General features: G+C 45.6%; 1 protein-coding gene across 4 annotated transcripts in view; it reads left to right on the top strand.

The window, feature by feature from the left end:
- The first annotated feature begins 1,177 nt into the window (after positions 1-1,177).
- The window catches only part of ATP1A1 (ATPase Na+/K+ transporting subunit alpha 1), a 32,273-nt gene continuing 19,998 nt past the window's right edge, over positions 1,178-13,452 (top strand). The window contains exons 1-2 of one of the 4 annotated variants that reach the window (XM_012458876.2): positions 1,178-1,193; positions 12,839-12,949. In XM_012458876.2, coding sequence (XP_012314299.1) covers positions 12,920-12,949 — 30 coding nt within the window. In that variant the 5' untranslated portion in view covers positions 1,178-1,193; positions 12,839-12,919. Of the gene's footprint in view, positions 1,194-1,742; positions 2,023-5,923; positions 5,940-11,911; positions 12,096-12,838; positions 12,950-13,452 lie in introns of those variants that run through there. The other 3 variants (XM_012458873.3, XM_064372659.1, XM_012458874.2) reach the window with 3 other exon arrangements.

The raw sequence follows: 13,452 nt of genomic DNA, 5'->3' as shown, positions 1-13,452 counted from the left end.
AGAATTTTACTTATGAAGGGAGCAAAAGGAGATGAGCTGGCAGGAGAAATCTGCATTGTTCCGACTCTTGCTTTATATATTTCGTTGTTGCTGCTGCACTTTTCCCATTCGGACCAGCGCCCAAGGAGTAATCTTAAATAAGCTATCTTTAGTCAGCAAAAGCGTCTTACAAAGTACAGTAACTGAGGCTATCAAGCATGTTAAGGAAGCATTTTCTAGAAGCTTAGAGATGGATCCCTGAACACTTTGTAACCCTCTGTTGAATTAACAGTCTTGGGAATTCTGTTGGGAATTTGGGGCCTCTTTTCCAAGCAGTCAGGGTTTCGAATTCTGACAATTCCTCTGCTCTCCATGGCCTGGAATGATTGAACCAAGTCTCTAGATCACTGGAGGCAACATCAACCCTTAACATACATTTTTGAGGGAGAAGAAAGAGACTCCTTCTGAGAAGGGATGAGAATTACCCTAATGATGTAACCGACAACACAGTTTCTGGTTTTCCTTTCTTTCCTTCCTTCCCCATTTTTTTCCAGCTTCATATCCTGATTTGTTCATGTTACATGAACACTGGAAGTTGATAGAGTTGGCTTTAACTTAGGAATCTTTGCTTAGATATTCAATATCCTGGCCTTTCTCAGAGTACTTGACTTTCTGCAGATACTTTGTTTTTTAAAATGTTGAAGAACTTCAGCCATTGCAACCTCTTGCTAAGAAGCAGAAGCTATAATGAGAGAGAAGCCCCAAAGTGCAGTGGGATCAGGGTTCTCCGGGGAGAGGGGTGGTTTCCGGGGCCCCCTTAGAGAACCCAAGGCCGTGCTGGAGATGTTGCCGTGACAGGTGGAGGCGTGGAGACGCACCTGACAAGTCCTCAAACGCCTCCCCCTTGATTTAGCTCCTCTAACTAAAGATAGGCATTCCTTTGGGTTTCAGGTTTTTCTTCCCTAAAAAGAGAATCCCCAAACTGGACAAGCAGGTTACATTCACACAATAGCGTGAATGAATTCGCTGGTCACCCTTTGGATTCTCATTTTGGAATCTTGAAGAAAGAGAGGTGGTGGGAGGAGGGTGCTTGGAACTTCTGGCGAAGCCAGTTCAGATTCATTCCAACTACGACGGAGCGGAAGGGGATAAGAGAACCCCCAGTCACAGCAGGCACTCGGAGGGCAGCAAGCGCCTGGGGAGGCCATCCGCAGGTGGGCGCGGGGCCTGGATTCCACAGAGGGGCGGAGTCCCTCAGTCAGGCGCCGGCTGCAATCACACCCGAGCGCCAGCCCCCTCCAGCATCCCTGAGTCCCAGAGGAGATTCCCCAAGCGCTGGAAAAGCCGTTCCGCGCAAGGCTCCTGGTGCCGGGTCGGCGGCGATGGGGGAGCCCAGTTCCGAGACCGTACCGCACCCACTGCGGACCTCCTGTCCTACATAGCAGGCGGGTCACGCAGGGCGGAGGGAGGAGGGGCGCGGGAGGGCCGAGGCCGCCGAGTCCCCGCTGCTCAGCCAGCAGGCGCGCCCCACAGCCCTCCTGGGACGCGGTGGGCACTCTCGCCCCGGGCCCGGGCGCCCTCCGGCCGGGAGCCTGCACTGGCCGCAGCAGGCGCTGTCCGGGCCCGGGGGCGGGACTTGGGGAGGGGGCGGAGCCAGGCCCGCGGCCGGTATCAGGTTGCTCCGGTAACGGTGACGTTTCGCGGCGTGGGCGGGGCCAGCACGCAGGTTGCATATTTTAGGAAGTGAGGAGGAGGCGCGGGCTGGAGCTGCGGCGGGGTCTGGGGCGCACAGCAGCGGCGGGAGGAGGCGGACACGTGGCAGCAGCAGCGGTAGCAGCCCCGGCGGCGGCAGCAGCGGCGGCGGCATCGGCCCGAGCCGCCGGCCGCCCTCCCTCCCTCCCGCCCCGCGGCAGCCCTAGCTCCCTCCACTCGGCTCCCCCGGCCCCGCTAGCTCGGCCGGGAGCTGTTCTTTGCTTTTCTCTCTGATTCTCCAGCGACAGGACCCGGCGCCGGGCACCGAGCACCGCCACCATGGGGAAGGGGGTGAGTGTCCGGCGCCCCCGGGAAGAGAGCTCGGGGAGCCCTGGAGGGCAAGAGGAGGAAGTCAGGAGGGCGACTGGGGCCAGCGGGAGGCGGCGGAGGAGGAAGCGGCGCGGCGCGGCGCGGCGCGGCGCGGAGTGGGCTGGCAGAGCCGCGCGGCTTAAAAGACGACGCACTTTGGAAATGGAGGGAGCGCAGTAACGGGGGGCGGGGGAAGGGAGAACCGAGAAGCTGGAGCGCTGCATTGCTGGGCGGTGCGCCGACCCCGGGTGGGGGCTGCGCGCCGCCGAGGCCGAGCGGGCCGGGGGCTCTAGGAGGCGGTGCTTGGGCAGCCCCGGGGCCTGGAGGAGCGGGGGAGAGCGGTAGCAGGGCGGCTCCGGGACCGAGCCGGCATCCCCGAGCCCGGCTCCCCTCCCCGCGCCCGCCCTCACCTCCTCTCTCCTTCCTTTTCCCTCCGCCCTCCGTACCCGGAGGAAAGGCGCGCTCCTCCCCTTCCCCTGGGGCGCTCCGCCGGGGCCCCTCCCGGGCCTCCGTTCCCGCCGCGGCCTCGGCGCCGGCGGGGGCAGACTCTGGGTTCGGGGCTCCTTCTCCTGGAGGCGCTGAGGCTTAGCTGGCTCCCCGCAGAGGCGGCCGCCCTCCCCCAAAGAAAAAACTGGCTTCCCCTGAGTGCAGAGAGGCAAGCTGGTGCCAGAAAGGGTGTGTCTTCACCGCCCTAAGATGGCCTTTAATGTATACTTTTGAGAGCTCTTTTGGGCCACTTTCCGTAAACACTGGATGCGTCGGTGCCAACTGGAGTTATCATCCGACGGTGGGGAGAGGCGTGCAAATTTTTTTTTGAAGGGACGAACCTTGAAGGAAAATAGTCTGACCCACCAGGGCCTTAGGGTACAATAAACCCGAAAAAGGACTGGAGGCTGCGGGCAATACGGTGGTAGGAATACTCTGCCGGTTTCCAGCGTCGCGGACGCACCAAAGGGCAGTCAGTCCCTTAAGGAAACGAGGGGTCTTGGGACAGGAGAGTGGCGCGCGCAGCGCGGTGGGAATATCATCACAACACCGCTTTCCTACATTTCTGTAGCGAAGCCTTGATTACCGGTAGCTAGCTGCTGCAGGAGACTGGGTCCCGGACTCCAAAGGAGCCAAAGGCCAGTTGAGAAAAATTTATACAAAATAACCTCGGAATTCATGGGATGAAAGTGACCAGGTCATTAGAATAGAGATGGGAGAAATGTCAGATATAATACGCACCGAAAGTAAAATAAATAAATTATATTAAAAAAAAAAAAAAGAGTAGAGATGGGAGAGAATCCACTCGGTTGTCTCCAGGGTTTAGCACAGTGCAGACACTGAGTAGGTCTTTGAAGACCCTGAGGCTTCTGGGTGTAGACCGAGTGTCTGGAGCAGAGGGAGGCTGCACTCTTTGGGGACTCTCTAAATGGGTTTTGAAGGAGGTAATTGAAAGGCTTGGACCTGGTGAGACGAACAGGCGCAAGTTAAATGCACAGCTCCCCTCGCTTTTAAATGCATACTGCGTGGAGAGCCGGTCCAGGTCGAGTGGCATCAAAGAGCAGAGTGCAGGGCCTCTCCATTCCCCTAATGGAAACTGGGTTAGTGGCCTGTGCTTTTACCACACCATCAAACCCTTGATCGTTCCCTGTAAACAAGCACTTGAAAGCTCATTCGTTGTCTCTCCTCCCTTAAAAAAAAAAAAAAGAAGTTTACTTCCTGAGCTAATTTTGGGGGTTGTGGAGGTCATAGATGTGTGCCCCAGGCCTAGGAAGGTGAAGTGACTTGCTCAAGGTCAAACTGTTGGCTTGTGACAGACCAGGCGTCCCGGATTCTTGAACAGCCTGTGGCCTCAAGCCTGAACATACATTTACTCTTTTAACATCACCTTCTATACAGAACTCAAAACTTACTCTTCAGATGAAACTAGGGTATTTGTGATGTTGAATTAATAGGCCGTGGAAATGGTTTGGGTAACTAAGTTATGTCCATATATCTAGATGTCTCTTTTATAACCACACACAGGCACACATGCACAGTAGTAACCCACCTGAATAGTTAGTAGATCTTCAACCCAGACGTCTTAGATCAAAATGTATGGTGGCTGGCAAACAGAAGATTAAATTACAGCAGGCGAACACTGGGATGATGAGCTGCTTGGCTGCTGGGTGGTAGTTAGTGTCTTGGGTATTCTGATACATTGAACATACATTGAACATGAGGTTACTTTTATGTGTGTTTGTCCTCAGTGACTTAATGTTCAGGAGAATATTTCATGTTGGGATTTTTCCACATGGGGATTAAAATGTGGGTGGAGTGGTGACTAAAGCCCTGATGATCATTGGTTAACCAGGAAGCCTGTGCCGGGAGCTAATTTTTAAGGTCATTGTAAATTTCTTCCCCTCCTCTCCTCAGTACCGTTTGTGTCCTAGCTTTTGATGATATTTCAGGTGATTTTGTATGTCCTTAAAAGTCTAATTCCTAAGCATTTGTTAAGAAAATGAAAGAACAGCTCTTGCTGAATCATTCCTGGATGAAATAGGATTTTGTCCTTTTTTTTCTTACTGGGTGTTATTGCCAGTGACTCGGCTTAAACCTCCAGCTAGGCCTACCACCCGCAACCGTTTTGCTCACCAAAGGTACACACCATAACTGTTGAGAAATGTGAGAACGTTTGTTTTCTCAAACGTGTAAAAGATGAGGAGGAGGGGGTCTTACCAGGTCTTTCAGTGCATTCTAGATTTAGTTTGACTATTATTACCAAAAAAAAAAATAAATCATAGCTTATGAGTGGTGATTTAAAGAGGAGCAGGGAAAAAAGATTCCAGGGAAGATAGCAGGGGGATGCACATGTCAGCAGAAATCTTGGTTGTATGGTAACGTTATCAGCTGCCCTTTTGGAGCTCAGCTTGCAAGTGTGACTGAAGCTCCTCTGTCTGCTATAAAGCTAGTACTTTAGACTTAAAGCATTGTAAGGCAGAGGCCTCAGAGTGGAAAGTTGCCCGGTCCTGACCGGGAGCTAGTGGAGCAGTTACAGGAAGAACTGGTGCCTGGAGCGGGGGGGTGGAGGAGAGCACTGTGCCTCACCCTTTGCCTGTGAGTTGTTGAGTGTGTAACAGTTCCCTGCTTCTTGGGTTCTTCCTGTACCCTTTTATGAAGGTGTATCCCCTTTTAGTAACTTACTGTTTGTTAATTTGTAGTGTTCTCTGCCAGTAAGTTTGTAACACTGTAGTGACTCACCTTCGGGTGGGAGGGTAGGAAAGCAGGGAGGCCTGCCTCTTAAACCTGGGAAGATGGGGAGAGAGTGGTAAACCTGATAGCCCAAAAAACGAAACAAAACAGAAAAATGCCTTTTGAAATCCAGTTTGAAGTTTGTCCAGATGAGGGCTAACACTTAAAATATACAGATTCCTGGGAATGTTATTCCTAAATTGCATTTAAAAATAAAAGTGAATTCAACATTTTATAGCACAATAGACTTGGCTCGCATCCATGCTCCAATCCAGTACCCCCAGTCATTGTTTTCCGATTATTTTAGCAACAAATGAACAGATAAGTGACTTTCTATTCAAATCAGGCTATGTTCTTTTAAATATATCTGAACTTAACAGTAAGAAGAGCTTTAACTAAAATAGCTTTGAAGGATTTGGTATTGTAAAGTAAAATTGGTTTCTTCACTTAAAAACGAACAGGTTTAAAATAAAATAAAATAAAAGCCCTGAAGCTTCAGTTTCTCATCGGGCTCTTGGATAGAATGTTCATCCTAGGGATCAAGTGAAGTAATCTATGTTCTGTTTATGGAAGGAGTGCAGTGCCAGCCCGAGTTGTGGCTATTGTTACTGGGCTTACATAGGTACGGTAATTAGAGCCGAGAGAAGATCACATCTTTTACAGACTGGGTTTGCTGTTTGTCGGTAAGTCATTAGCCCTTTCAAAATTAAAGAGCAGTTTTTTTCTTTCATCAGGAGAACATATTACGGTTTAAAAATAATGGAAAATACTGTTAATTGCCCTTCATAGGAAAGTCAACTAGAGGTGTCAGTTGACATGACTGCAACTGTTATCTTTGCTCAACAAGCAAATCTGTCTAATAGCATCTTACTGTCTGCTTTCACTTTTCAGGTGAAGGACTTTGTTCATGGTTGATAATCATTTTTAAGTTTTTGAAGTCTTGCAAAATAAAGTGGGCTTTTCAGCCTTCTGTGATGAGAGGGAGCCTGAACATTTGTGCTGTGCCGACTTCTAGCTGCCCAGGGCACTCTGCCAGCCAAACAGGCTAGAAGAAGAAACCGGAGTGTCAGATCAGATGGGCTCACAGTAATCAGAGTGGCTGGGTTTGGACAGCAAAACACCAGGCAAAATGTTTCCCATCCCTGCCAGAGCTGTCCAGTTCTAGATTACACTGAAAGTACATGTCCAGTACATGATAATGTGCGGTAGAGAGAACCGTAAAACCTACTCACTCATTTTTAAATCTCCTTCATTTATATATTTTGGGGAAAGGATATGGAACCTAGTCAGGTCTGAACTTTCTCACGTTGCTATGAATTGAGGGTATGAGAGGAAGTGTGTATTCTTTGGCTGGAGTCATAGAGAGACTGTTCTTTGCATATGACTCACCTCATTAGTTGTGCTGAAATCTGTTGTCAGGAATCCACAAGAAGTTCTTCACATTTATTTGGTGTTTGGGGTAGCAGATTCTGTTAGGAAAGAGGTACCTTCACTGTATACTTTCTCTTTGGTTTGGTTTTTATTTGGGTACTGAGCAAAGGGATTTTTGACTAATAGACCTCATTCCTTAGTTCTTTTGTGACTTCACAGTGACTCTCTTTATCTAGTTTTAGACCTCACTCACTAGTTCCTTTGGGATTTATGATGAAATATATCTGCATGTGATCTTTTTCTGGTTTTATTCAAACCTTATTTAGTAATGACTGTCGGCTGTTTCGGAGATTTGAGAAGTTGATTCATGGTAGCTCATGTTTTATCCTTGGGACTTGTATTGTTTGGGGGCCTGATAATCAGTGTAAGATTATGTGGCTCAGTGGGCCTTGCTGTGTGGGTCAGTGGGCCATGATTTCTCTTTCTAGTCTGTTCCCATGTGGGGGCAGGACCCTAATGTGCTTTGGGGGTTATCCTCTTATGTGTTTCTTTTATCCTCCATGTAATGCTTCCATGGCACCATATTTGTTTTATTTCAACTCATGTGGCATTTCTTTAGGGCCTTGGACAGCCTTTATACTCTTCAGCCTGGCAGTCATTTTCCTTCCTAGCCTCGGCTTCAGAGTACTAATTGAGGAGTGATCAGCACTTACTGGGAATTGATTCAGTCCTCTCATAACACATATGCCAATTATTAATCAGTTGTCTCTCAAACCAGAGCAGTCTGGCAAAATGAAAAAAAAGAACGGTAAGGTGGTCAGCAAATAGGGGAGTTAAGGAATAAACAGAAAGTTTTAACCCTTCATAACCCATGTGCCTAACGTAGAGGTAGAATAGCCCATTAAAGAAACTGAAGTTTTTGTCTGATGGTTCTTAATAATTGTAAAAAACAAAAGTATATTTAAAGTGCATTGATTCTTTACACCTTTTAGGATTTTTATTTTTTGAATGATCATGGATGTATACTAACTACTGCAGGCAGGGTAGGTTGGCAGGCTTGTTAAGAATTGGCATACAGGCAAACTAGGGAGGAAGGTTAGGTCATGTTCTTTTGGGTTGAGGGAACCTGCTGGCTAGAGCTGTCACTGTTCTTTGACCCTTGCTGGCTGATGGGCTGCAGCCCAAGTTTGGAGATACTGAACTGGGCTCACAAAGGGACCTGCTGCTTTGGCCTTGGAAAATCACATTCTCCAGCATGCATATTTGGGTGGGCGAGAGAAGGATGATGAAGGCATGGTGGCCCCGCAGGCTTACTTCCTCTGCAGAGAACTGCTGCTCCCGCAGTGATGTGCTGCTGCTGGAGCTGGAGAGCAGCCATGGTGCTATGACAGTGTCCTCCCTCAACCCTGGCCATCCTTCAGCCCTCCCATCCCTGCCTAGACAATTCCTTGCACATAAACTAAACTACTTAGTCATTTAGGAGCAAATGGAGATGTAATAAACTAGGCCTGATCATTTCTTCACTGTTATTTTCTTTTTCTTTTTCCATGCTAAACTGGAGAAGACTGTTACTTTAAGTTTTCACTGATAAGATCAAATGAAAAATAAAGCCAAAGGAGTTTTTTCTTTAAAGGTTTAAAAGAATTTTCATGGAAAGCAAAAAATGGCAGTAATGTGTCTGTTAATTAGGACTGAGTTTAGTAATGGCCGTTGTGTGGTGCTTTGAGAATACCTTTACTTACACAATTGTGTTGAATGGTTTTATTATGTATCATCCAGGAAAATGAGAAAGCACCCCTCCCCCTTACCTTTTGCATTAAGGGTAGCCCAGACTGGGTAGCCTCTAGGAAACCAGCAGGGTCAGAGTGCATCCCCCAACTTTCCTGCTAAGGTGGAATTTGCCAAATTGTGTCCTGAGGTGCCATTTCTACAGTCTTCTTGGCAACTCTGAAATGGGCTGCATTTGGGGCACTTCCTTTTGCTGTCCTTCGGGCCCTTCTTGCCAGTCAAAAGCTTTTGTTTGTGGACTTTGGAAATAGTCCAGTTTTTAGGTGTTTTATTTTTCAGAGTCGATGGTTTCTTTACTAATCAGACTATGAAAATGCCTTCTGTAGGTTCTTTAATAGTTATACCAAGTGTTATTCCCATTTTAGGGATTAGGAAACTGAGGCTGACAGGCAAAGGCTGGTGTTTGGGATGGGTGTGAAGGCCTTCGGCGGTAGCTATAGCTTATGCAGACCTCAAGTGATATACCACTGGGATGGAAGCTCCTGCCTATTTTGGGATAATTTCTACATCTGTCATATCTCTCCCCAACTCTGTCCCCATTAAATGGCTGGCTAATTTCTAAAAAAGAAGAAGGAACATCTTCAGCTCTAGCAGGTCTTGGCAATTTCTCACTCGAGGACTGTGAGGATTCGATATATATTTTTAAGTGAGTGAACCTTGTTAGATGTTTTAACCTTGGTTCCTCCTGTCAAGAATTTTCTCTTCTCATCTCTTGGGCACCTGTTCCCTCTACCCAGATCAAATAGCAGAATCCTTAGTTAATCTTTGACAGGATGGAATCCATGGGAAGCACAGGATGAAATGGTGACGCTGTCCTAAGCCGTGTCACAGTAGGTAAGCCCCTGCCCTTGCTGTGACTTTCCACTTCCTAAATCAGAATGGAAGGGGAAGAAAAAAACCAAGCCAACTTCATTTTTAGGAGTGGCGCTTTCGAGAATGGTGTAACCTGTTGGGCTTCCATTGTACCTTTCCTCAGAGATGCTCACAGGGTGGGGGTGCCCTTATGTGGAACGTGATGAGAGTGAGGATTAATCACTCCCAGTCCTCTGAGGGTGGGGAAGTGACCTGAACTTTCTAATTGAAAAAGTAGGAAGTATGTGCCCAATGCCCAGATGAACAGGAAGGTCACTGTAGTTGATCGAGGAAACACCATATTTATCATTCACCCTTCCTGTGGCCTTTGTTTTTCCCAAACACCTTAAGGCACTGTTTATAATAGCAAAGACTTGGAAGCAACCCAAATGCCCATCGATGATAGACTGGACAGGGAAAATGTGGCACATATACACCATGGAATACTATGCAGCCATAAAAAACAATGAGTTTGTGTCCTTTTTAGGGACATGGATGAACCTGGAAACCATCATTCTCAGCAAACTGACACAAGAACACAAAATCAAACAAATCAAATCACTCATAGGCGGGTGTTGAACAATGAGAACACATGGACATGGAGGGGCGCATCACACACTGGGGTCTGTAGGGGGGAAATAGGGGAGGGACAGTGGGGGGTGGGGAGTTGAGGAGGGGTAACATGAGGAGAAATACCAGATATAGGTGATGGGGAGGAAGGCAGCAGCAAACCACATTGCCATGTATGTACCTATGCAACAATCTTGCATGTTCTTCACATGTACCCTAAAACCTAAAATGCAATAAAATATGTAAAAAAAAAAAAAAAAAAAGTTAAAAAAAGATAATAAAGAAACATTGCCTTACCTGATTCTACCACTGTTCATCTCACCCAGCGTGCACTCCCTGACTCTGAATTTTGCAGCTTTGAGACTGTGATAATTGAGACTGATAGGGACTTAAGTGATATTTGGTTCCCACCAGGATAAGCTAATATTAAGGTATTATTTTACTTGTGGAGATGAACTGAATTGTATAAGCTGCCTGGTTCTTCTGTACAAACATTGCCTAGTGAAAAAATTAAAGTTTTGAAGAAACAACAATTTCACTTGTTAATATTGACCATGTCTCCTTCACAAATGGCCTCATTTAAAACTTTGCCTTACTTAGCATGAATGGATAAAGAAAAGGGAGGGTTATTAGAGTGTCTAGATTCCCCACTGACTTTAGCATTGATAGCGATGAAGCTGTGGGCAAGACAGTTATTTTGTAAGTAGGGGTGAAGCTTTGGAATGTGTTCAAAGTCTGGCTACTCTAGTAATCCTCTCTCCTCTTCTGGAGTGGAAGATATTGGAAGTCTGAGAATAATCAAAGCATGCAGATGATGAAACTGAGGGGTTATAACTCTGATTTTCATTTATTAAAATATATTTCAATGATATTCAACTTGCATAGAGAGAATCTGTGAGCTGTATTTTAAAAATCAATACAAAGTAGTCACATAAATCTTGTAAAGATCCTTAGTCAATGTTTTAAAATGGTTTTTAAGTGTCATGCTTTCTCGTTAAAGGTATGAAGGAAATACCACTTTAGCTGTGGTTCCTTTCCGGCAGATGAGCTGCCTTTTCCTTTTTGTTTTATTTGTCCATTTGTATGTGTTATTATTTTTTCGTTTAAACTCTGGCACCAAGAGCTGTACTGAAAGAGGCGCCTACAAATGTACTTGTTCCATAATGGAGAGAATGTCAAGAATGTTGACTATCTTTAGACCTGTTTCATTGATAGATAAGATAGAAACTAATAACTTTACTGGGTTGGAAGAAGTTACTAATCAAGTAGTCCTGGACACGTGACCACAGAAGTTACAAATGTAAATGATGTGTCACTACATGTGGGCCACACCAGTGAATTTGGAGGATTTTTCCTTGGAGTCTTAAGAGGATATTTTTAAATTTATGTGAACACTATATTTTATTTGCAACTATATTAGTTATGACTGAAACACACATACACTTTTTGATTTCCTTTTTTTCATTTCAGCACAGTAAAATTATAATATGGACACATGAGTTCCTAATTATTGCTTTGGTAGCTGGTAATGTACTTAGGAAAGTTAGAAATGAGTAAGGGAGAGCCACAAAATAATAGGAATAGCACCACATGTCATGCATTTTAAGAAAATTGTTAATGTCTACTTTTTGGCCTTAAGTTGTCCTTGTGGGAGGCTGCCTGGGGGGAGGTGTCTGGAACAAGGGGCTTTTCTGCTCCACTAAGCTTTGGAGCACCAAGTTCAGGCTTTGTGTAGAAAAGCTAAGGGATTTTCAACAGGAGTGGGGGAGTGGAACAATCTAAACTTAAACTATAGAATCAACATTTTCTTTAAAAATTGTTCCAGTTTTCAAGAGGCGTAGGTGGATCCTGTGAATTATGTGGTAATGCACATGCTTTTCCTACATCCTGCTTATGTCAAAACATTTCCAGAGACTTTCATTTTGGAGGTTTTATTTTCAGGCTACAGAATGGGGTGGGGGCTCCCTTTTTTATCTCTTATGGAAAGAATTTTAAGGAGTCTTAGGGTGACTTTTTAGTATGAGAAGCTGGAAAAGGTCCGTGCTCTTACATGAGCACTAAAGATATTTAAATTTGATATGTAATAATGTCTTTGCAAAGCAAAGAACATAAACAATATCAAAGTAACTAGCATTTAGATGTATTATATCATTTAATTCTTAAAAATACAAAAAGGTTGGCACTCTTCTTTATCTCCACACTATGGAAGAGGAAATTGAAATGTAGGAGTCAGTAACTTGCCTAAGGATACGTTGCTGGTAAGTGGTGAAGCCCAGGATTTTAACTCAAGCCTGTCTGATTAAGAATGTGGACTCATTTGGGAGGCCGAGGCGGGTGGATCACGAGGTCAAGAGATCGAGACCATCCTGGTCAACATAGTGAAACCCCATCTTTACTAAAAATACAAAATTAGCTGGGCATGGTGGTGCGTGCCTGTAATCCCAGCTACTCAGGAGGCTGAGGGAGGAGAATTGCCTGAACCCAGGAGGCGGAGGTTGCGATGAGCCCAGATCGCGCCATTGCACTCCAGCCTGGGTAACAAAAGCGAAACTCTGTCCCCCCCAAAAAAAAAGAATGCGGACTCATAAGCATAATATTGCACTCTAAGTTAATAATGCAAAGTTAGTTTCATTCTTTCAGTAGGGAAGATGGAAGGCTGCAAAATGGGGATTTTGATAGCAAAAATCTCATTAACCCCAAATGGAAGTGGCACTGGCAGGGCCATTCTGAAGCCTACCACTAGTATCAGAAGCATTAAGACTTTCCCACTGGTCTTAATGCTCTTGGATGGAGAGGATGTGTCTTGAGATAATGCATTATTAGTAAATTGCTTTGCATATGTAGTATGCAATATAAGGGCATACGTTTTTGTGACTGTTATCATAATGACTATTCCAAATTGTGGCTACCCTAAAAACTACCAAAATCCCCTACTCCAGAATTTTCAGTTTCAGATGAGGTACATAATTCACAGCCTTACTTTTCCCACATTGTCCTACAGGTTGGACGTGATAAATATGAACCTGCAGCTGTTTCGGAACAAGGTGATAAAAAGGGCAAAAAGGTCAAAAAAGAAAGGGACATGGATGAACTGAAGAAAGAAGTTTCTATGGTAAGTACTAGGAGGAATGTTGTATTCCATCCTTATTAACAATTCATAGTATCGTATATCTTGGATCATACACTACCCCCAAGCCTCACTGTATTCTTCAGCCAGATAATTGCTTTACATTAAAAGAGATCATAGCAGTTGTACAGATCTCATCTAGTTGTAGAGGTTAATGTTGAACATTTTCTTTTTTAAAAGCTGTTAGAGGGTTGGAAAAGTTACTCAGTCACTCTGGCATAACCAGAAATCAACAGAAGGAACTGAGGTTGATATCACGAGTCTTTGCTTTTCAGTGGATTATATCAAACATTGGGAAATTCAGCCTCTCCAGGCTATGGAAGCTTCCAAGACTTACCCTGCCTGGAATCGACCTGGTCATCAGAGAAGGCAGATAAGGTTTTACTAGATCCCTGAGAGCTGCAGGGTTTCTCTGAAGTGTTGTGGCAAGTGGTGACGGGCCACTGTCTCAGCTTTAGCCATTCTCCAGTGAAGAGCTAGCTGTCATG

Source organism: Aotus nancymaae, unplaced genomic scaffold (assembly GCF_030222135.1).
Source record: "Aotus nancymaae isolate 86718 unplaced genomic scaffold, 86718_ANA_hifiasm-v0.15.2.pri h1tg000007l, whole genome shotgun sequence".
Lineage (NCBI taxonomy): Eukaryota > Metazoa > Chordata > Mammalia > Primates > Aotidae > Aotus > Aotus nancymaae.
This window is presented reverse-complemented; position numbering and strand designations above follow the sequence as displayed.